Below are 21223 nucleotides of genomic sequence, written 5' to 3'. Positions count from 1 at the left end.
TTACCAGGGCTCCTGCTGCGGGGCTGGCCAGGCGGTTTGATCCTGGCGTCTCCCCAACACAGGAGCATGTCTGCCTACTCAGGCAGCCCATGCATCCCTAGCCTGGCTGACGGGAATGAACTCGCACACAAACTGGTGCAGAGACATGGCTGCAGGCCCGGTGCTCATGTGCACAGATACAGATCACGCTCTGTCTCACGGAGCCCTCCCCCTTTTTCTCTCTTCAGGGTGCCAAGAAGCTCTGCCCTCAGTGCAACACCATCACAGCGCCTGGAGACCTGCGGAGGATCTACTTGTGAGCTAGCCATCCCAGCAGGCCTTGCCTCGATCAACCCCACCTGCCCAGCCTCTGTGACAGTGAACCCCTTTCCCTTTGTACATAATTGCACACAGGTTTCCGGTGTACATACACGCACATACACACCCAAACACACATAGAGGACTCCGGAGCCAGAGTGGAGCAGCCTTTCTTGTGTGCTCCTTCTGAACTTGGGGACCATGCCTCTTTTGGCTCTGTTTCCAGTGTGGGGCAGAAAGGTAGGGATGGGGAGTAGCAGGACAAGGCTCCTGAGATCCGTCCCCTAGACTGACTGACAGACATGCAAACACCAGACTGAAGCACATGTAATATAGACTGTGTATGTTTACAATGTTGTGTATAAATGGGACACTTTGCCCTCCACCGCCTCCCCTTTGGTTGTACGATTTTCTTTTTTTTTTTTAATGACTCCTGGAAGCAGTGCCCCCTTCAGGGCTGGCTGGGGGCTCGGCCCATCCACCTCTTAAGGTGCCTGCCTGCCTTTCCTCTCCCATGGCATCTCTTCCCTTTCCCATGTGCTCGGTGTTCAGTGGTGTATATTTCTTCTCCCAGACGTGGGCCATGTGCCCCAAGGGATATGATCCTCCTTAGTCTTAGCTCATGGGGCTCATATGAGGAGCTGGGGGGGTAGGGTGAAAGATGGGACCGAGCAGAAACAAGCTGCAGCCGGGCTGGCTGAGGGTGCCTGGCTGCCCAGCCTGATGTTAAGAGCAACTCCTGGGAGTAGAGTGCTGCTCTGGGCGGAAGTGCTATCTCCCTTGCCTTCCTGTGCGCCCTGTGGTGTGATGCTGTGTCTGTATATTCTATACAAAGGTACTTGTCCTTACCCTTTGTAAACTACATTTGACATGGATTAAACCAGTATAAACCAGCTGCCGTCTGTGTGTGAAGCCCTGCAGGGTGGTGGGGGTGCCCTGGAGCCTCCCAGCAGGCAGAGGTGGGGCAGGGCTAGGAATCTGAACTCCTAGCTATCGATGGGCAGGGGCTCTAGGTTAATTCCTTATCGATGTAGAATCGTCAGCTCATTAATCACAAAAGAGGTCAGGGCTTGGGGTACAGAGGGGGCTATCAGCACTAGTCCCCAACCTAGGGCAGAAGCAGCCTCAGACAAGTAGAATGTGCTGTGGGTCCCTGGCTCTCGGTCACCTGCTGAGCTTCCACCTGCCCAGATCCATGTCAAGAACTGCTGGCTGTCAGGCCTGTCAATGGAGCGCCTTGGTAGTCAGCTCCACGGCCCCCACTGCCAGCGAAGTACCTGTGCCTTCCAGGCCGATGCTCAGAGTGTAGGTGAGCCCTCACCATAGAAACGCCTTGAGGAAAAAGATGGTTGCTCAGACTCAAAGGCCAGGATCCAAACTTGGCCCGCTTTCTCAAATCCCTGCCTTGATACCCACTTCTGGGATGCCCACAATATAGAGAAATAAGGTCTGGTTGGCAGCCCCTGCCTCCTTTTGCACCCAGTAAAGAAGATGAGCTCTTGTTGGAACCCAGCAAAGGCCTTTTGTGGCCCTCACGCTCTGTGCTTGGTAGCACCAACTATCCTGAGCACAGCTTCTAGGGCCGGAAATGAGACGACATGGCTTCCACTGTGAAGTGCGGCAGCAGCCCTGATGGTGCCTGGGAAACGGTAACCTGCTTCAGTGGTTGGTTCTGGGCAACGTCTCTACTCTCCCCTTCCCTGCCTCGGACTCAGTGGTTCGTTGGCAGCTGCTTACCCCCACCCCGGGGCCAAGGACACATTTACAGTGCGGGCATCCCACCAAAGCATGACTTAGGCTGTCTCATGGCACAGGCAACACTGCCACCTGTTGGCCACGGGTAGGAATGCAACCACATCTCCAAGGACTCGGAAAAGTATCTCAGAACTGGAGGTTTGATGCCCTGCAAATACAGTTGGCCTCTCGAGACTCGGGGTCCATCACTCAATGGGGACTTAGGAGTCCCCCGCCCACCCACAGATCCCAACTGCTTGCCAAACTTTGAAAACCCTTCGTTGAAACCCAAGTCCCTTGATGACAGAAAGTTCAATCGACAAATACTGAATGCCTAGCTTACCATGTGCCAGAATTGTGCAGCCGTGACTTGTAACACAGTAGATGGTAGGACTTACGGTGACAGTCATCTCCCCCTTCTGGAGGGTACTGAGTGGGAGTATCTTTTAGGAAATGGGAGTGTAATTTCAGCCAGAATCCCCGACCCTGGTTCTGGCCTCCTAGACACATCCTCCTCCCTCCTACTGAGTATGGCGGCCTTTCTACTCCCCACTTAGTCTTCCTGTTAAATACAGAGCCATCAAATTCCTCAGATTCAATGGCCCCCTAACAAAGTGTGTGGTACCAGGCAGGCCCCAAATACCCCAATCCTCAGACCTCATCTGGTGTCTGTCTCAGATTCTCAGACCACACGGTCAGAGACAACCTCTCTGAGTGACAGGACAGATGGGGAACAGTGCTCACTGGGGAGCCTTGTCCTTCCAGAGAGATCACAGCCCTGCTTCCCGGCCTCTCTTGCTACTTAAGGTACCTTCCATTCAAGAAATCAAAATTCAAGCCAGGCATGGTGGCATATGCCTATCATCCCAGTACCTGGGAGCCGGAGACAGGAAGATCAGGAGTTCAAAGTCATCCTCAGCCACATAGTGAGATTGAGGCAGCCTGGTAGCTCTCTCCTCTCTCTCTCTCCTCTCTCTCTCTCTCTCTCTCTCTCTCTCTCTCTCTCTCTCTCTCTCTCTCTCTCACACACACACACACACACACACACCTAAAATCAATTCTGGGAACAAGTATAAAACTTTAGCTCTCCGAGATGATTAAGTTCTCGATCCTGCAGAGCTGCTGGAGAGCTGGGATCTGCCATCAAGCTGTCCACATAGGTGCTTCCTCCCAGTTAACGGCAGGGCCCTGACTGCACGTCTGGAGTTTTGTTCAGAGGTCCATGCAAAGGGTTTTCACCACAATCCAGGTGTGTTTCTGTGTGTGCAGCTACACTTGTGTGCAATCTGCATGTGGAGACCAGAGGTAGGGTGTAATCCCTTAGGGATAATTCACCTTGGTTTTTGAGAAAGGTCCTCTCACTGGCCTGGGGCTCACCATTCGGCTAGGCTAGTTGACCAGTCTCCAAGTAGCTGACTATCCCCAATTCCCCAGAGATGGGAAATTAAGTGTATGTCACCATGCCTGGCTTTTTTTAAAAAATGTGTTCTGGGTTTGAACTCATGATTGTACAGCCAGCACTTTACAACTATCTCCTCACCCCCCCCCCTTTTTTTCAAAACAACTCTGGGGTTTAGTCTAAGCCATTCACCCGACACACACACTTAACCTTTTCCAGCCCGAACACCATAAGAACACTGCATTTGTCCAAATGCAAGGCTGCCCCACAGAAACTTGCCCTGGCACTCCCACCCCAAGGTCTGTGGGAGCAGCCATGGCAGCAGCCCCCAGGACAGATGCAGGTTGAAGGGAGGTGCCCGGCGTTTATTTCTGGAGCAGAACCTCAGCACTGGACACAGTTTTGCATGAAGTCGACACACAGACTTGTATAGTAAGTAGGATAGTCACGGAGGTGACTGACATGTGCGGATGACACAAAGTCTACCGAGCGCACCAGGACCCGGTGAGCCAGGCGTGCCGCTACCATGCGTTCCACGTCTCTGGCTGAGACCACCGCATCAGCTTTGGAGTAGAGGTAGAGCTCAGGCCAGTGGGAGCCCGAGTCCTGCAGCCGGTCATAGAAGTGGGTGTGGAAGAGGGCCGTGAACGGAGCGAGCAGGAAGTGGAACAGGACTATGACCATGGCAAAAGCCACCAGGAGCAACAGGCGCAGCGCAGCAGGCCAGCGCTCCAGGATGGTTGCCAGGGCCCTCAGGGCCCCTACCAGGTTGCGGTCACCAGGACCACTGTCAAAGATGGTGCCCACCATGTGCAGGTGGCTGAAGCGCGGGTGGGTCTGTAGGAGCTCCAGCACGTAGCGGTAGAGCATGACGCCAGCGTTGCTGAAGACGTGGAAGAGCAGCGGTTCCCTCTCAATCTCGTAGTCAAAGAGGAGCTCAAGCAGCTTCTGGGCCATCACACGAAGTGAGGGGATGCCCAAGGACTCAGAGAAGAAGACCATGTGCCAGGGGGCCGTGTATCGGATCACAATGCAGCCCTGGAGAGACGAGAGGGACCAGGTCAGTCCCAGGGAGACGGTGGGGTGGTGGACACAGTTTAGTCAGAAGCCAGCAGCTCTAATTCCACAGCTCTGTCGTAGCTAGCCCACCAGCTGCAGGCCCAGGAGTGGAAGCACACGCAAGGCCTGTTTTGTTTTGTCGGTGGTGGTGGTGGTGTTTATTTGCTAGTTTTTGTTGTTTTGTTTTGTTTTTGAAATAGGGTTTCTCTGTGTAGCCTGGCTGTCCTAGAACTAGCTCTATAATCCAGGCTGGCCTCGAACTCACAGAGATCCGCCTGCCTCTGCCTCCCCAGTGCTGGGATTAAAGGCGTGCTCAAGGCTGCTTTTCCAATACCCTGCTTCATGCTGTTCACGCCGCCTCAGCCTGGGATGGGATTTGACGCCTGAAGCTGACAGCATGTTTTGGAGACATCTGATCCAACTAGAAGAGTCTCTTCTCTGTAGTTCCTTCTATGGCTGTCCTCCTGCCCCAGACCTTGCATAGTTAAGGCCTTGGGTCATGGAGACAGCATGTTGCAGCTATTTAGCACCCCCATGAGACAGAGGGACGGCATGCAGGCCTCAGCCTTAGCCACCAGAGGGCGCTTCTGAGCCAGATCTGCTTAGCAGTCCTGTCCCCTTCCCTGCTGCGGTGCCCTGAAAACAAGAGGCCACACTGTCTGTTTTTGGGGATCTGACCTTTAATTATAGCTGGTTCCTGGACTTAGGATCATTCCTCACACTCACCTTAAAATTCCAAACAGAAAGAGAGGAAAGGAGGGAGGGAGAGAAGAAGGGAGGGAGGGAGGGAAACAGAAACAAAACAATGAAAGAAATTCTAAATCCAGAGAACATTGTTGCTCTTAAATCCAAAAATCTAGGCCCAAACTCACTTTCAGCTTCCATACCCTTACTGGCAGGACCCCTTGAAGGCCAGTTGGAAAAGGCACCAGACGCTACCCTGCCTGGGCCTTAACCCCTTATTAATTTGTTCTAGCGACAAGGAGCCTCTCTGTCAGGGGCGTCTTAGTTGGGCAGGCTCTGGGGTCTGGCAGGTCTGTGCTTAATTCTTGGCCCTGCCACTTATTAAATGTCTGGGCAAAGAGTAATTTACTTCCTTTTTCTCAGTCTTGGTCCCCATCTATAATTGGGATGACACCCACCTCAAAAGGTTATGGTAGAAGTTAAGTGAAAAAAAAAATGTATCTCAAGTGACAAAAATGGCACCTGGCACAAAGTGAATCCTCACAGAAATAACAAGGGGAGAAGGGTGTGGGCAGTTCTCTGATGACCCAAACAGGAAAGGCCAGCCATGCTCACCAGCCATAGACCCCTGGGCTTCCAGCCATGGAGGCACTAAAAACTCTTGGGGGGGGGGGGGCTGCTGAAGACCACCCACACTCCCAAATGCCTATGCCTGACGGAGGCTCTTTCCCCAGCAGCAGGTGGGTCACACACTCTTACAAATATACCCTTACCGCCCAGTCTCCGGTGAGCCAAATCAAATCACAGGGGGAATATAGAGTTAAGGAACACAGCATTAACTGCAGTGTTTGGCCCTGGACTGGACTCTGGGGTTGGACAAATCAGCTGCCTGAGATGCTTCGGGAACCTGCTTTTTGGGTGTCCAGACAGGGACTGGAGATGGGACGCAACAAGAAGTTACTAACAGGACTAGATGGAGCACATGGTCTAAAGGAAAGCAGGCCCCACACAGTAACTACATCCTACTGAGATAAACGGCAGAGAAAACCTAGACGGACACACCCCTTACAGGGTAAGCTGAGGCAGTCTCTGGGTGGTAGAAAATAAGGTGGTGTTTTCTTTCAAATAAAAAAAAAATTGGGGGCTGGAGAGATGGCTCAGAGGTTAAGAGCACTGGCTGCTCTTCCAGAGGTCCCGAGTTCAATTCCCAGCAACCACATGGTGGCTCACAACCATCCGTACTGAGGTCTGGTGCCCTCTCCTGGCCTGCAGGCATACACACAGACAAATATTCTGTACCCGAGTCACCAAAACCCCTTCACACTACTGACTTCCAGTGCCAGTACTCCCAATTGTCCCTCCACACACTCTGCAGCGAAGGGCTCTCTCTCTCTCTCTCTCTCTCTCTCTCTCTCTCTCTCTCTCTCTCTCTCTCTGTGTGTGTGTGTGTGTGTGTGTGTGTGTGTGTGTGTGGTTTTTCAAGACAAGGCTTCTCTATATAGCCTTGGTTGTCCTGGAACTCGCTCTGTAGACCAGGATGGACTCAGAGATCCGCCTGCCTCTGCCTCCCAAGGGCTGGGCTTAAAGACGTGTGTCACCACCACCCGGTCAGCAATGGGCTTTCTTAATGGCAAACCTAGTTTCACTTCACAGTCTCACTTAATCCTCTGTGGACCAGGCCCTGGCATCGCCTCTAAACGTATACACTTTGTCTCCTTGATTTGTATCCCTCTGAAGGGTACTTTGAGGAGATCTGGCTATACATGTAAAAGGGGGTTTTCCACACTGCACCCAGGCCCTCCTGGGGCTCTTGCTGGCTACCACAACCTCCACATCCGAATTTTAGAGAGGCCTAAAAAGTGTGACTCTTCTCTGAGGCCCTCTGACCCCAAAAATGGGAAAGGAAAGGGAAGGCGCAGTCAGTCCTAAGCTCACCTGGTCAGGAAGGGAAGACGTCCTAGGAAACTAAGTCTGGTGCATCCTGCCCTGGCTCCTGCCATTCAAAGAGCCATGGTCAGGGATGTGGGGTGTGAGCTTACTCTACAACCAGGGAATACATCAAGGCCCTGGGGGAAGGAGAAACAGGTCAGGGGACTGAACAGCAGCATGAGGACATGGTGTCATCCTGACAGAGTCCCGAGTCCGCTGTCTTCCTCACGGGCCTTTGCTCCAGCCCAGAGGGGAAGCCGCCAAGCTTAATGTCCCCCACAAAGCACCCAAGAGCAGCAGAGGCCCACATCCCAGGCAAGCACTGGCCCCAGTACTCACCCTTTTGTGGTAGATGGCGCTATACTTGGCCAGATTCTTGTCCCTGCAGCCACCCCAGCCCAAGAGAATCACCACAGGCAGCTGCTTCCTGGACTCCTTCCCACCTTGTCTGGGGGTCCCTGAAACACAAATGGGGAGTGTCAACACAGGCAGGATTGGGGTTCTGACCAATAGAGAGCTGTAGGAAGAAACCAACAGGTGGCCCAATCTCTAGGTGGCTCCTGGCCAAGTGCCTTTTCATCGACCTCCGTCAAGGCGCCGTAGCATCACCGGAGAAACCCACACGAGGAGGACATATTTCAGTAACTCAAATCGCATGAAAATAAAGTGGCTGCCCTTTCCAGAAAACATCACCTCCCATCCCAGGGAACGATGACCTATGGGCTAAATCAGACTGATTTCTTTCATTTTCAAAGACTACATTCATATCTTTGTGTGGAAAGGGCCATGTGTCCAAGGTGTGAGTGTTTGGGGTCAGAGAATAACCTTTGGAGTTGGTTCTCCTTCCTTCATGTGGGTCCTGGGGATCAAACTCGAGTCGTTAGACTTGGCAGCAAATGCCTTAGCCCATGGAGCCATCTTGCCAACCCACTGTTTTCTACGCTCCATGAGCTAAAATGGTGCGTGTTTGTGTAGTGTATGCACTTGTCCACGTGGTGTGTGCGTGCACTGTGGATGCTAGAGGTCACTGGGGATCTTTCTCAATCCCTCTCCACCTTGTTTGTGGAGCAGTCTTTCAGTGAACTCAGCTCATCGATTCATCCAGGCTGGCCAGCCGATGAGCTCCAGGATCCACTTGTCTTTGCCTCCCCTCAACACTGGGGTCACAGATGTGTGCTGCCCTGCCCAGTTTGACAGTGGTCCTGGGTATATGAACTGCAGGCACTTTACCCATGAGCCACCTTCCCAGCTCCAAAAATGGTTTATTTGCTTTGTTTGTCGTTGTCTGTTTTACATTGCTGGGGATCGAGCTGAGGGCTCCACAGTAGTCTACCTCTGAGTACCTCAAGCCAAGGCTTTTACTTCTATGTAGATCAGACTGGCCTCGAACTTAAGGAGATCCCTGTGCTTTTGTCTCCTGAGATTAAAGGCATGCACCACTATGCCAGGCGCCTATACTTTTTACATTTTTAAATGGTTAGAAAAAAAATCAGTGTGGCGACACATACCTACAATCTAGCACACAAGAAGCTGAGGCAGGGGGACTGACTGGTGGAGAGCTGCCTGGGCTACGTATGAAAACACAGTCTTCAAAAAAAAAAACACACAATTTAAATTTATATGTATATAGCTAAGCATGGTGGCACATGGATCTTTGGGATTTGAGGCTAGCCTGGTCTACACAGAGAGTCCCAGGGCAGTCAAAGCTACTTAGAGATACCCAATCTAAAAATAAATAAATAGCAGGTGGTGGTGGCACAAGCATTTAATCCCAGCACTCGGGAGGCAGAGGCAGGTGGACCTCTGTGAGTTCAAGGCCAGCCTGGTCTACAAAGCAAGTTCCAGGACAGCCAGGGCTACACAGAGAAATCCTGTCTCAAAAACAAATAAGCAAACAAACAAACAAACACATAAATCTATAAATTTACAAAAGTCTCATGTGGTGTCTGAAACTGTAGATTAGTAGCAGACAGCTTGCCTGGCATAAATCAAGCCGTGGGTTAAATCCCCATCACCTGAGCGTGCCTGCGGGGCACACACACAGTTTTATTGGGGTCTGGAGATGTAACTCACATAGCAGAATGCTGGCCTAACAAGTATAAAGCTGTGAGTTCACTCCCCAACACCTTAAACCCTGCATGGCAGTACATGCCTGATACCTCAGCACTTGGGGAGTGAATCAGGGGGATTAGAAGTTCAAGGTCACCTTTGCCAACAGAGTGAGTTTGAGACGAGTCTTTGCAAACACAAGACCCTGCCTAAACATAAATAATAAGTAAATAAATAAATAAGTTACGCTGAAACATAACCATTCTTATCCAATTTATCTACTGTCTATGGCTACCTTCAGATGAAAACAGCACCGACCACAAAAGACATCGACAGCTCACAAAGCCTTAACTATTACTGTCTCTTTACAGAAAAACTTCCTGCGTTCATGCAAGTTTAGCCTCTATAACACCATGATGCAGGTATGCTGTATAGTTTCCTTCTACCCACCCTGCGCACCGCCAGGGTTAGCTCCAGCCACAGCTGGAAGCATGTCTCCTTCGGTGATAGTCTTAGGAGCACAAGCTGCCTGCACCATGCCTGTCTGAAGAGCCTCCCCAAAATCATGCACCACCTACCTCATTTTCCCTGCAAGTGAGTGCCACCCCCTCTGTGGGGCATTTGCACAAGGACTGTCTGTAGCTAGACAGCCGACCTCTAAAAAGGCCTGGCACGTACCCTTCCCAGGACCAAGCCACTCGGCTATGCTCAGCTGACACCTGAAATTTATTGATGCTAGTGGTGACCTGGCAACACTGAATTTCAAGGCTAGTTACGAAGACGGTAAATATAAATCACTAACCTTTGGACAAAAGGAAGACAACAATTTCCTGTGGAAATTAATGTGATTGAACTGTTCAGTGCTCCTGCTCTTGAGGAGCACGACTCTGGCCTTCAGAGATTAACTGCCTGCACCCACGGGGCTCTAGGCCAGGTGGAACAGAAGCTGCCAGACCCTCAGCCCCTTGCGGACATGCGCTATCCCTTCCAGCCTCTACTAACCCAGGTGGCTCCAAACAATCACAGCCTTTCTTATCCCTGTGCCCCTCTACCTTCTGCCAGGAGGGCACCTCAGGATCTGCACTATGTGGGTGGGGACCAGCCCAGCCTTGCCCACCACTGAAGCTCCGGCAGCTGCAGGCTCCTGGGTTAACCCATGGGACGGACCTCTGGAGTGAAGCCACCGACCAGATTTCATATCCACCGGATATGAAATATACGATCTAGGACTCAGCTCTGGGGAGAGATCCGTGAAGACACCAGTGCCCGGACATCCTGCCCACTCCCAAAGCCTAAGCACTCCCTCCTGAGAACCAATCTCTGTGCCCACCAGCGTCTGTACCCAACATGCTCTTCACTGGCTGCGGGGAGTGCACACTGCCCCTCTGCAGTTCATAAGTGGAACCCAGTGCCATGCGCACAATAGGCAAGCATCTTCACAGTAGGCTTTACCCATAGCTGTCCCTTTAGATCCTATACATGGACATTCTATAAAAGCAACCTTTAAAATGTGGCTGGGAGAGGGATAGTGGCCAAGGAAAGTCTACCTGAGGAAGTCATGTTCCCTGCCATGCCTCAAAGGTCCAGTGGGGGCATGCAGGGTAGACAGGGGGTATGGGCAGGGCAGGGCTGTGATAAGCCATCTTGGCCACAGTAAGCAGCCCTGGAGCTGGGACCCTGGAAGACAGAGAGCAACAGGCAGAAGGGCAGCAAAGAGTGGGACTGGGTCTGATTCCACTGATTTGGGGGCTTTATACCATAGCAATAAAGAGAGAATAAAAGTTCTGGGATGGGAAAGGGGCACGACCCAATCTGTTACTGATTACTGTGGACTCACACACGTGTTTAATGTCTGTCACGCTCCCCTTAACCAGCAGACTCTGCAATGCAGGAAGTGACATCCACCACGTTTGTCACCACACGCCCGGTGGACAGCACCATGGCTGGCCTGCACAGAAGCTCAGCAGCTATACAGTTATCACACCCCCATCCAACCATGAGACGAGTGGGGGGCACCCACCAACACCATGCTCTCCTTCCACGCACGGGCAGTGCTTGCTGGAGAAGCTGGGCTGCTATGGTGAGGCAGGTGGTGGCAAAGGAGGGAAACAAGGATGGGGGAGGCCAGGTGGGCGTGGGCCACCACATTAGTCCCAGCACTCAGGAGGCAGAGACAAGGGGATTTCTATGAGTTCGAGGCCAGCCTGGCCTATAAAGCAAGTTCCAGGACAGTCAGGGCTGTTACACAAAGAAACCCTGTCTCAGAAAGTGAAAATAAACAAAAAGGACTAGGAGAAGGGATGACAGGAAGACAGTCACAGGCATGGAGTGGTGTCGCACACTTCTAATCCTAGCGCTCTGGAGGTTGAGAGCTCTAGGCCAGCCTGACCTACACAGCAAGAAAAAGAAAACAGATTCATAATCATCTTGAAACACGCGAAATTTCAGTAGGTCACAAACATCAGCATAAGAATTAAAACTAGGGGGCTAGAGAGATGGCTCAGTGGTTAAGAGCACTGACTGCTCTTCCAGAGGACCTGGGTTCAATCCCCAGCACCCACATGGTAGCTCACAACCATCTGTAACTCCATTCCAGGGGATCCAGTGTTCCCTCTCATAACCTCTGTGGGCACCAGGCATGCACGTGGTACACGGATAAACATGTAGGCAGAGCACCAATACACATAAACTCCATCCTGTCAGAAAGGAGAACATCTTGGGATTTTGGCTGAGCAACAGTTTTGGGCATGACGTCAACGTCACAGAGAACAAACAAAGCAGATAAGCTAAGATTTCAATGTCTGTACTCTTTTTAATTTTCATTTTACCTGGGTGAATGTTTTGCCTGTATGTGTGTATGGTGCATTGTGTGTGTGCCTGGTGCCTACTGAGGCTGGACACCCTGGAACAGATTAAGGTGGCTATGAGCCTCCAGATGGATAACAGATACAGAACACAAGGTTTCTGAGAAGGCAACAAGTGCCCTTAACCTACAGGCCATTTCTCCAGGGCCAACTTTTATACTTTAAAGTACACCTTCAGAAAGAAAGAACAGGGCCGGGCCGTGGTGGCGCACGCCTTTAATCCAGCACTTGGGAGGCAGAGGCAGGCAGATCTCTGTGAGTTCGAGGCCAGCCTGGTCTACAAGAGCTAGTTCCAGGACAGGCTCCAAAAACCACAGAGAAACCAAAAAAAAAAAAAAAAAAAAAAAAAAAAGAGGAGGGGGGGGGGGGGGGGGGGGGGGGGGGGGGGGGTATGATATGGTACTTGCATTCATAATATACTTAAAACTCTTAAAACCTAAACTAAAACAAATAAGCAGGTGTGTGTGTTTGTGTGTACGTGTGTGTGTTCATTGTGTGTGGGGGGAGCAGAGAGAGAGAATACACATGTATATAAACGAGTCTGGTATACATAGGTGAGGTGTGCACCCTTGTATGGGCATGGGCACCCATACACACATACGGAAGCCGGAGGAGGACGTGAAGTGTCCTGCTCTGTAACTCTCTACCTATTCTCTGAGGTAGGGCCTCTCACCGAGCCTGGGGCAAAGCTGGCAGGGAACCCCAGTGACTGTCCTGTCTCTCCTGCTCCCCCAGCATGAAGGTTACAGGAGCGTGTGTGTGGCCATCCCCAGCTTTTACACGGTGCTGGCACCGAAGCTCAGACCTCCTGCTTGCACAGCAAGAGCTCGTCGTCACTGATGACGAACGAATGAGTACATGGAAAGATGTTTATCTTCATAGTCATTAGGGGAACGAAAGCCAAAACTACAGTGAAACATCACTTGATGCTTACAAGAAGAGCTATCACCAAAGTCGGAGGGTGAGAAGCCCTGCTAGGGAAACCAGCCCTTCACGCTCCTGGTAGGACGGGGACATGATATGACCACTTTGGACAACCGTTTAGCGGTTCCTCACATATCTAAAATGCACTTAACCCAGCAGTTCTGAGGTAGACGCAGAGGACCTGTGAATTCAAGTAAAACCTGGGCTGCCAATCAAATTTCCAGTCAGCCTGGCACACACAGTTATACTGACCTGGCTGGTCTTATGTCAACTTGACACAGCCAGTCAACTAGAAGAAAGGAGCTTCCATTGAGAAAATGCTCCACAAGATCCAGGTGTAGGGCATTTTCCTAGTGGGGAGGGTCTGGCCCACTGTGGGTGGTGCCATCTCTGGGCTGATGGTCCTGGGTTCCACAAGAAAGCAGGCTGAGCAAGCCATGAGGGGTAAGCTGGTAAGCAGCTCCCCTCCGTGACCTCTGCATCAGCTCCTGCCTCCAGGTCCCTGCCCTGTTTGAGTTCTTGTCCTGACCTCCTTTGATAAAGAACAGCGATGTGGAAGCTTAAGTCAAATAAACCCGTTCCTCCCCAAGTTGCTTTGGTCACGGAGTTTCACCACAGCAACAGAAACCCAAACTAAGACAAAAACTATCTCAAAACACTGAGTCACTTGTGACCCAATAATTCACCCCTAAGAACTGAAAACCACAGTCCATGCAAAAGCTTGGATGTAAATTCTCGTAGTATTCACACCGTGTGAAAGGGATGTGCCATGCAAAGGAATACTATTCAGTCATGAAGACCAAAGTGCCACCCAGCTCTGCAGACGAGCCTTCAAAACACCATGCTAAGGGAAAGGAGGAAAGGTCAAAAATAGCAGATGATTCCAGAAAAGGCAAATCCATGGAGACAGAGGGCAGACCTATGGTCATCAACAGGAGGAAGGAGGGAGGGAGAGTGACCACCAATGAGTCCAAGATTCCTTTTCCAGTATAAAAACTTCTAGAATTGGGTCCTATTGATGTTTTCACAACTCTGTGGACACACTAAAAAACAATAAATTGTACATGTTAAGAAGATGTACTTTATGATATGTCAATTATATCTCAATATCATTTTTTTAAAAATGTAACTGAAAAAGTAAGCTGCAAAATACTATCATAAAAGAATATCATCTAAGTGTACACACAGCCATTCTAAACACGGCAAAAAAACATCAAATATTAATGGCAAATCTCTCTGAAATTAGACACAGTTTCTTTTTTGAGCCAGGGTCTCACGGCCTTGAGCTTGCTGCAGAGTTGAGGAGCCCTGAGCTCTGATCCTCTTGCCTCCCCTAGCTACGTGAGAGATTACAGATGTGCACCACCACAGCCGGCTTATAGTTCTTTTATTCCATGGGTTTTTAACCCATTTTCTAAAAAAAAAAAAAAAAATGGGGCTGTGGTTGTCCATCCTGGGTAAGACCCTGAGATACTGCAAAAGCAAAACAAAACAAACAACAACAACAACAAAAAGATTCCAAAGCAGAGAGTATCAATTTTGCAAGGGAAACTATTTCAGAACTTCAATAGGGAAGGTAGTCCCATCAAAGCCGCCAAGCCAGCACGGTTAAGGATACCCAGAAGCCCTTGGGAATGAAGAAAAATTTTTTTTCTACCCTGACACTACTTGAGCATGCTACAAAAATAACTCAATCCCAGGAAGCCTGTCGTCTGTCAAGGAATAACGGGACGCTGGAAACACAAGAATTACAAATATGTCTGCTGTTCAGCAAGCAGTTCAAGTCATAAACTAAGGCATAAATTAGATTGCGTGTGTCCCAGGGGCGTGTGGAGAAGACAAAGAGGGCCGACATGACACAGGCTGTTTTTAATGGGAGGTAAGAATCAAAACCACAAGGAATGTACGTGCTTTTAAAATGCAAACTAGAAAATGATCCCCACCCTCCCCCAGAAACCCTCTCTAGCGTCTCTCTGCTCCTATATTTAATCCGAACGACTTTAAGTTTGGATTTTGAGATAACACAGTGGAACTGTGTTCCATCTAGGAACTCACACCGCACAAAGCCATACATCAGTCCACATCTTTAACTCTGTGACTATGGAACAGACCTGAGCTAAGTCCTCTCATCCCCAATTCCTCTCTCTGTGAAATGGGGTAATACTCATCTACAAAGAATTCAGCAAGATCATGACTACAGAAGGAAGGCTTAAAGAAAGCGTTCAATAAGAAAAATGATTATTACTCTGCCGCATGCCCACTGTAGAAAAAGTAGAAAATGAACATCAAATAAAATCACAATCACACCCTTTGCCGTCCGCTTGTTTGCACTCAGTGATATATTTTAACACCCTTCCCTGGCAGTTTATATATTTTTACACCATTATTTTCAGTGGCTGCAGAACAGCTGTAAAATGTTTTCATAATTTATGGTGACCAGTCTCCCATTATCGAACATGATGTTGTTCCCAATTTGAGGCTCTAATAAAAATACTTCGGTGGACACCCTGTCTTTGTGTACAGCTCTCTCTGCGGCATTGCATCCCGGCAGCCCTTCCTCGTGCCGGGCAAAATCTTCATGCTCACAAGCTCTGGAGTAAGGCTCTCAGGCTGGAGAAGGGTTCCTTGGAGCAATGTACTTCACATCCTCCATACGTCCGTCCCTCATCTGTGAAACACGATGACGCGTACCCCTCCTGCCAGGGTGACACAATGAAAGGAGGTCCCAAAGAGCCGGCATGTGGATGGGGCACAGCATGGACAACCTCAGAGGATGACAACTGCGAAGGGCACACTAGGCCTGGACCTCAAATGCAGGGCTTTTAATGCCCTTGTTAACGGATGGAAGAAAAGGCATGAGAACTTGAAAATAAATAAAATCTGTGCTTCAACAACACACTAAAACTGGAATAATTACAGAGAAGACTAGCGTGGTCCCTGCGCAAAGATGACATGCTATATATGAAGCACTCAGTAGGGCTTGTTTTGTTGGCGTTTTTTGAGACAGGGTTTCTCTGTGTAGTCCTAGCTGTCCTGAACTCTCTCTGTAGAGTAGGCTGGCCTCAGACTCAGAAGATCCACCTGCCTCTGCCTCCCGAGTACTGGGATCAAAGGCGTGTGCCACCCACCGCCCAGATGTGTTCAGCGCTTTTTAAATAAATGAACAAAACACTTTGGAAAAAGGTGGCAGTTGTAGCAATATTTGGGGTCCTACAGATAAGAAGAACAATTATTAATTGTCCTTTCCTTCCCTCCCTCCCTCCTTCCTTCCTTCTTTCCTTCCTTCCTTCCCTCCCTCCCTCCTTCCTTCCTTCTTTCCTTCCTTCCTTCCTCTCTTTCATTCTTTTTTGAGACAGGGTCTTGCTCAGACTAACCTTGGAATGGCAATCCTCCTGCCTCAGCCTCCCCTGTGCTAGGATTATTACCATATGCATTCATATCTGGCCACCTCCTGAGGGTCTTGACTTCACTACCAAAGCTTGCCAAGCCTCCCTTAGACTCCTGATCCCTTGCTTTAGCACTTCTGATGACCACCATGGTCCTTTCAGCCCTCTGGGAGCTCCATCCCTTCAACACGGGCCCCTCATGATGGTGGTGGGGCCCAACACTGCTTCCTGGAGCCAGCAAAAGCTTGCTGAGTTTAAAGATATGGCTACATTTCTTTGGCCCTTGCCACTGGGTAAAAGAGAAGGCTGGAACCCCTAAGTCACGTTGGGGGGCTGCCTTCGGGTCTTCTGGTAACTCAATGGGTGAGAGCCCTGTCTTCAAAGTTTCTGTGAATTTTGTAGGGTCAGCATACTGTTGGAAGATCAAATCCAAGACCTCACACATTAGGCCCAAGCGGGCTCTGAATGACTCTAGCCCATGCTACACGGTTAGTAATGGCTGCTCACCAACTGCCAAATGACTGCAGTATTTGGCTCTGTGCTTGGATTTCCTCCTATTCGGGGAAAGGGTGAGGCAATTCCAGAAACTAAATATGACTGGCTATCCTGCACACTTCCTCACTAAAGAGCAACCACAAAGGAAGGGCATTCTCTGCCCTGGGCCTTCCGAAGAGTCATTCCGTGCAGCCAGGGCAACCTGCAGAGGAACTTTCTACAGAGCAGAAGCCCATAAGTTCAGAGACCATAGCACACAGGTTAGGGTTGAGTTAGGGTTAGGGTTAGGGTTGGGTTAAGGTTAAGGTTGGGGGTAGGGATAGAGTTAGGGAAACAGGATTAGGGGTTAAGCTTGGAGTTATCATTAAGGTTGGGGTGCAGATTAGGGTTACAGTTGGGAATTCAGGTTTAGAGTTGGGGTTAGAGTTAGGTTTAGGTTTGGGGTTAGGGTGATGCATAGGTTTAGGATGAGGGTTGGGATTAGGGTAATGCATAGGTTTAGGGATAGGGTTGGAATTAATTTTAGGGTGGATTTAGGGTTTGGTTGGGGTTACGTTGGAGTTATATTTAGGATTGGGATTATGGCTCAGATTGAGGTTGGGTTTGAGCTGGGGTTAGTGTTGGGATTACTGTTAGGGTTAGGGGTGAAGCTAGGGTTAGGGTTGAGATTTGGGTTAGGGGTTAGGTTTAGGCTTAAGGTTAAAATTAGGGTTATGGTTATGGTTAAGGGTTAGCATCAGGGTCAGGTAAAGGTCAGATTCAGGTGTAGGGGTCAGGGGCTAAGGTTAGGTTTGAACCTAGGGTTATGGTTCAGGTAAAGATAAGGTTAGTATTTAGTGTTAAATTAGTTTTAGGTTTTGTGTTTCAGTTGGGCTGTAGCTTTGGTTAAGGTTGTGGTTAGATTTGGGTTTAGAGAAATACTCCCTGACCTCCATATTATCTCTAGAGCATGCATTCTGGGAAATAAGCAGAAGAAACAACTGAAAGCCCTCATCGTACTTCATTCGGGAGAGACGGTTCAAGGAGGCATGAAAGTTGTCTAATATTGTTAGGGTTTGTGGGTAGGGTTTGGGTTTCTGTTAGAGATGGCTTAATGTTAGGGTTAGGGTTGGAGCTAGGGTTAGGGTTATTGTTGGCCCTATATTTAGGATTAGGGTTGGAGCTAGGGTTAGGGTTAGCATTGTGTTTAGGCCTTTGGTTGTTGTTAGGGTTAGGGCTAGATTTGATTAGGGTTAGGGATTAGGATTAGGGTTAGTCTTGGATTTAGTTTTAGGGATGAGATTGGGATTGGGTTAATTTTAGTGTTATATTTCTTGTTTAGGTTAGGGTTGGGGATACAGTTAAGGTAAACATTGGTGTTTAGGCTTGGGTTGGGTTGGGTTAGAGTTAGGTTTGGTTTTACATTTATGGTAGCATTGGGGTTTAGGCTGGTGTTTGATTTGGGTTAGGGTTTGGGTTTGGATTGATGCTACAGTTAACAATAGTATTGGTGTTTAGGTTCATGTTTGGTTAGGGTTAGTGTTAGGGTTGGGTCATGGTTTTGGGTAGTTTTGGTGTTTAGGCTGCTGTTGGATTTCGGTTAGAGTTAGGGTTTGTTTTACAGTTAAGGGTAGCATTGGTGTTTAGGCTGGTGTTGGATTTGGGTTAAGGTCAGGGTTTTGACTGGGATTACAGTTAAGAGTAGTATTAGGGTTTAAGCTGCTGTTGCGTTTGGGTTAGGGTCAGTGTTTGGACTGGGGTTACAGTTAAGGGTAGTATTGGGTTAGGGTTATGGTCAGGGTTTGGATTGGGGTTACCGTTATGGGTAGTATTGGGGTTTAGGCTGGGATTGGGGTCGGGGTTTGGGAAGCAGTCCATGACCTCCAACTTAGCTCTGGTCTTTACACTGAGAGGGAAGTAGAAGAAACAATGAAAGCCCTGGAGGTTTTTCCTCTTTGAGGAAAGATTCAAGGAAGGAAGTTGTCTCTTAGAAAGGAAGAGGACTTACTCTCCAGATGGTAACCATAGTTGTGAAGCCACTGCTCCCAGATCCCCTCTCTCCAGAAATCCACAGCTCTACAGGGTGCCCCTAATGCATCCCTCAGGCACCAACAACTCACCCTTGGCAGTGACACGGCAAACGCCACACTGACAGAAGCAAAGGAAGACTGGTGTGTTGAAGAACAGAAAGTGCTGGCTAACGAGTCCTCCAACCAGCCCTGGTGCCTGGGAGGAAGCATCCTTCCAACAACACAATGTCCTACCATGGGATGTAGAGTAACTGACCCCTTGGATGTCTTCCAGTTCTAAGACCCAGTCTTCTAAAGCAACAAGGGGAAGCACATTGGAGGAGAAGCCATTCAGTTCCAGGGACACACATGCAGCCTCTACCCTGTTGACCTTCACAGTCCTAGGGCATCATCATGATTATTTCTAGCTGTCACAGAAGGAATGCATGGCTCAGAATGATCCAAGGATGTGCTAAAGCCGGGAGTAGCAGTGCGCATCTTTAATCCCAGCACTTGGGAGGCAAAGCCTGGAAGATCTCTGTAAGTTCAAAGCCAGCCTGGTCTATCTATAATAATGAGTCCCAGAACAGTGAGAACTACACAGGAGAATCCGTCTCCAGCATCATTATCATCATCATCTACCAAAGCCAGTTCCAGTGGCACGTGCCTAAAATGCCAGCTACTAGAAAAGATTGAGCAGTATTTGTAATTTCAAGCTTATTTGGACAGTTGAGTACGTTCAAGGCCAGTCTAGACAACAGGGTGAGACTGTCAAAAAAGGAGGGCTGAATTGGTGAGATTGTCCAGCATGTGCTAAACCACATGACCTGAGTTAGCTCTCCAGCCCCACAGAGAACCAACTGTCCTCTGTCCTGTGCACACACACTATGGTGAGCATGCACACACAAATAAATATGTAACTAATTTTAACAAGGGCTAAGAACAGCATAGTGGTAAAGCAACTTGCCTTAGCCATGCGTCAGGCCCTGGGTTCAATCCCCCAAACCTGTCAAAATAAATAAATAATAAAAACTTGCCAAAGATAGAGAGCTAGTAAGAGGTAGGGCAGAAATGCAAACCAAGATCGTCTCTACCCACCTGGGCAGAGAGAGAACCCTTGTCCTTCTGGCCATGCAGAAGGGGGAGCGTCAGCCCTTTGCAGCTAACAGCTCTGCAAGGCTAGCAATATTAACTGAGTTCATCTCATACTGAAGTCAAAAGTCCTTTCACATCATAAGCCCAATGATCCAGCTCTAGAGTCAGTCATTCGTGCTTTGGGAGCTGAGAGGCTGATGCCCTATCCTAAGCTCCAAGCAAGGGAAACCCGGTAGGCCCAGAGGGGCCTGCAAAGGCTGTTGACAGAAGCTAGGCTTTAGGATGAGCTTCCGATGAGCCGGACAAACAAACGCTGTTCCAAACAGACCAGAGAGCAGAAGCTGAGGCCTACCTGTACTTAGAGCCTCCTCTGCCATAGTTTCCAACAAGGACAACATTCCATTCTCTGGCCCAACAACTTATACTGATTTACAAGCTACTAACCTTGTGAGGCCTCCCGCCCATCTTTTGTAATGATATGACTGTAGGGGACAAACAATGTTAATCCCAAATGCCAACCCCTAAACTCACTTCCACCAGGACTTCTGCCAAGTCCTTTACACCAATAATCTCAAGTGTGCAACCAGTAATTTTTCCTCCTTTTTGCTGATAGGGAAAACTGAAATTTGGAATTGAAAGTCTACCGAAGGTCATCCAATTACCAAAAGCAGGAGATAGGATTTCGACAGAGTTCAAGCCGGCCTCACAGACTGATCTGTTAACCACTGCCAAGGAGGACTAGGCACGCTGCGCCCTGAACTTTTCTGGGATCCAGAGGCTCCCCAAGGATTCTATGCCCTCTGGAAAACGAAGGGTGGGCCTACACCACACTTGGCGATGAGGGGAGAGAATTGGGAAGTCCGATCCAAAACAAAAGAATTAGGGTGAACCTCGAGGGGGCTCCAGCTACAAAGGGAGGCAGAACTCGGGACTTGAGAAGCTAGAGTGGAGCAGAAAGACCCTCAGTCGACTGGAAGGGGGAGGGGGAGGCGGGGCGCAGGGGGTGGGGCTCTGCGCGCCCCGCAAACTTCATCCAGCCCGGCGGACCCCAGAGGGGGCGGGCCGCGAGAGGGCGGGGCCGTGGGACAGGCGGGGCGTTGCTGCTGGGCTACCACCCCAATCCCCGTCCATACTCTGGCTCCAGCAGGGCTGATCCGGGATCTCGATGCTGTAATCCAGCTCGGCCGAGGCCATAGTGAAGGTGCGGGCCGTCAGCACGGGCCTCCCGCCGGAACTCCCGCGGTTTCACCTCGCCTGGGCCAGACGCCGCCGGGCCACGCCCACTCCCCCGCCCCCGTCCTGCGCTGCCCAATCCCTGAG

The 21223-nt window shown here is 49.8% G+C and overlaps 2 protein-coding genes and 1 non-coding gene across 11 annotated transcripts in view; 2 read left to right on the top strand and 1 right to left on the bottom strand.

The window, feature by feature from the left end:
• Rnf220 (ring finger protein 220) overlaps positions 1-1190 on the top strand; it is a 221156-nt gene extending 219966 nt beyond the window's left edge. For all 7 annotated transcript variants that reach the window (XM_050131888.1, XM_050131887.1, XM_050131890.1 and 4 more), the window contains one exon: positions 228-1190. In XM_050131888.1, the coding sequence (XP_049987845.1) occupies positions 228-299 (72 nt within the window). In that variant the 3' untranslated portion in view covers positions 300-1190. The remainder of the gene's footprint in view (positions 1-227) is intronic.
• On the bottom strand, positions 687-21193 carry Tmem53 (transmembrane protein 53). 3 transcript variants are annotated; one of them, XM_050131900.1, is made up of 4 exons: positions 9730-9861; positions 7442-7560; positions 7109-7239; positions 687-4468 (listed from the first exon to the last, which is right to left on the bottom strand). In XM_050131900.1, exon 4 carries the CDS (start codon positions 4430-4432, stop codon positions 3815-3817), a length of 618 nt encoding a protein of 205 aa, XP_049987857.1. In that variant the 5' UTR covers positions 4433-4468; positions 7109-7239; positions 7442-7560; positions 9730-9861; the 3' UTR covers positions 687-3814. The 3 variants fall into 3 exon arrangements, with proteins under 3 accessions (XP_049987857.1, XP_049987855.1, XP_049987856.1); XM_050131898.1 differs by lacking the exons at positions 7109-7239; positions 9730-9861 and adding an exon at positions 21037-21193; XM_050131899.1 differs by lacking the exon at positions 7109-7239 and having other exon boundaries at positions 9730-9857.
• LOC126494537 (U6 spliceosomal RNA) lies at positions 15821-15925 on the top strand. The gene has a single exon (XR_007590024.1). It is a non-coding gene; the product is annotated as a U6 spliceosomal RNA (small nuclear RNA).
• Positions 21194-21223: the final 30 nt, after the last annotated feature.

Source organism: Alexandromys fortis, unplaced genomic scaffold (assembly GCF_014885135.2).
Source record: "Alexandromys fortis isolate MF-2015 unplaced genomic scaffold, M_Fortis_MF-2015_v1.1 scaffold_302, whole genome shotgun sequence".
Taxonomy (NCBI): Eukaryota; Metazoa; Chordata; class Mammalia; order Rodentia; family Cricetidae; genus Alexandromys; species Alexandromys fortis.
The sequence above is the reverse complement of the archived record's forward strand: the minus strand, read 5'-3'. Positions and strand labels throughout refer to the sequence as shown.

Bases quoted from the DNA above. Each gene is read 5' to 3' on its own strand.
- Tmem53 (XM_050131898.1), bottom strand. From the start codon at position 21,097: ATGGCCTCGGCCGAGCTGGATTACAGCATCGAGATCCCGGATCAGCCC. The intron at 7,561-21,036 runs GTATGGACGGGG...TTTGTGTTTCAG, and splicing joins TCAGCCCTGCTGGAGCCAGA to GGACCCCCAGACAAGGTGGG. The intron at 4,469-7,441 runs GTGAGTACTGGG...TCGTCTCTCCAG, and splicing joins GCGCCATCTACCACAAAAGG to GGCTGCATTGTGATCCGATA.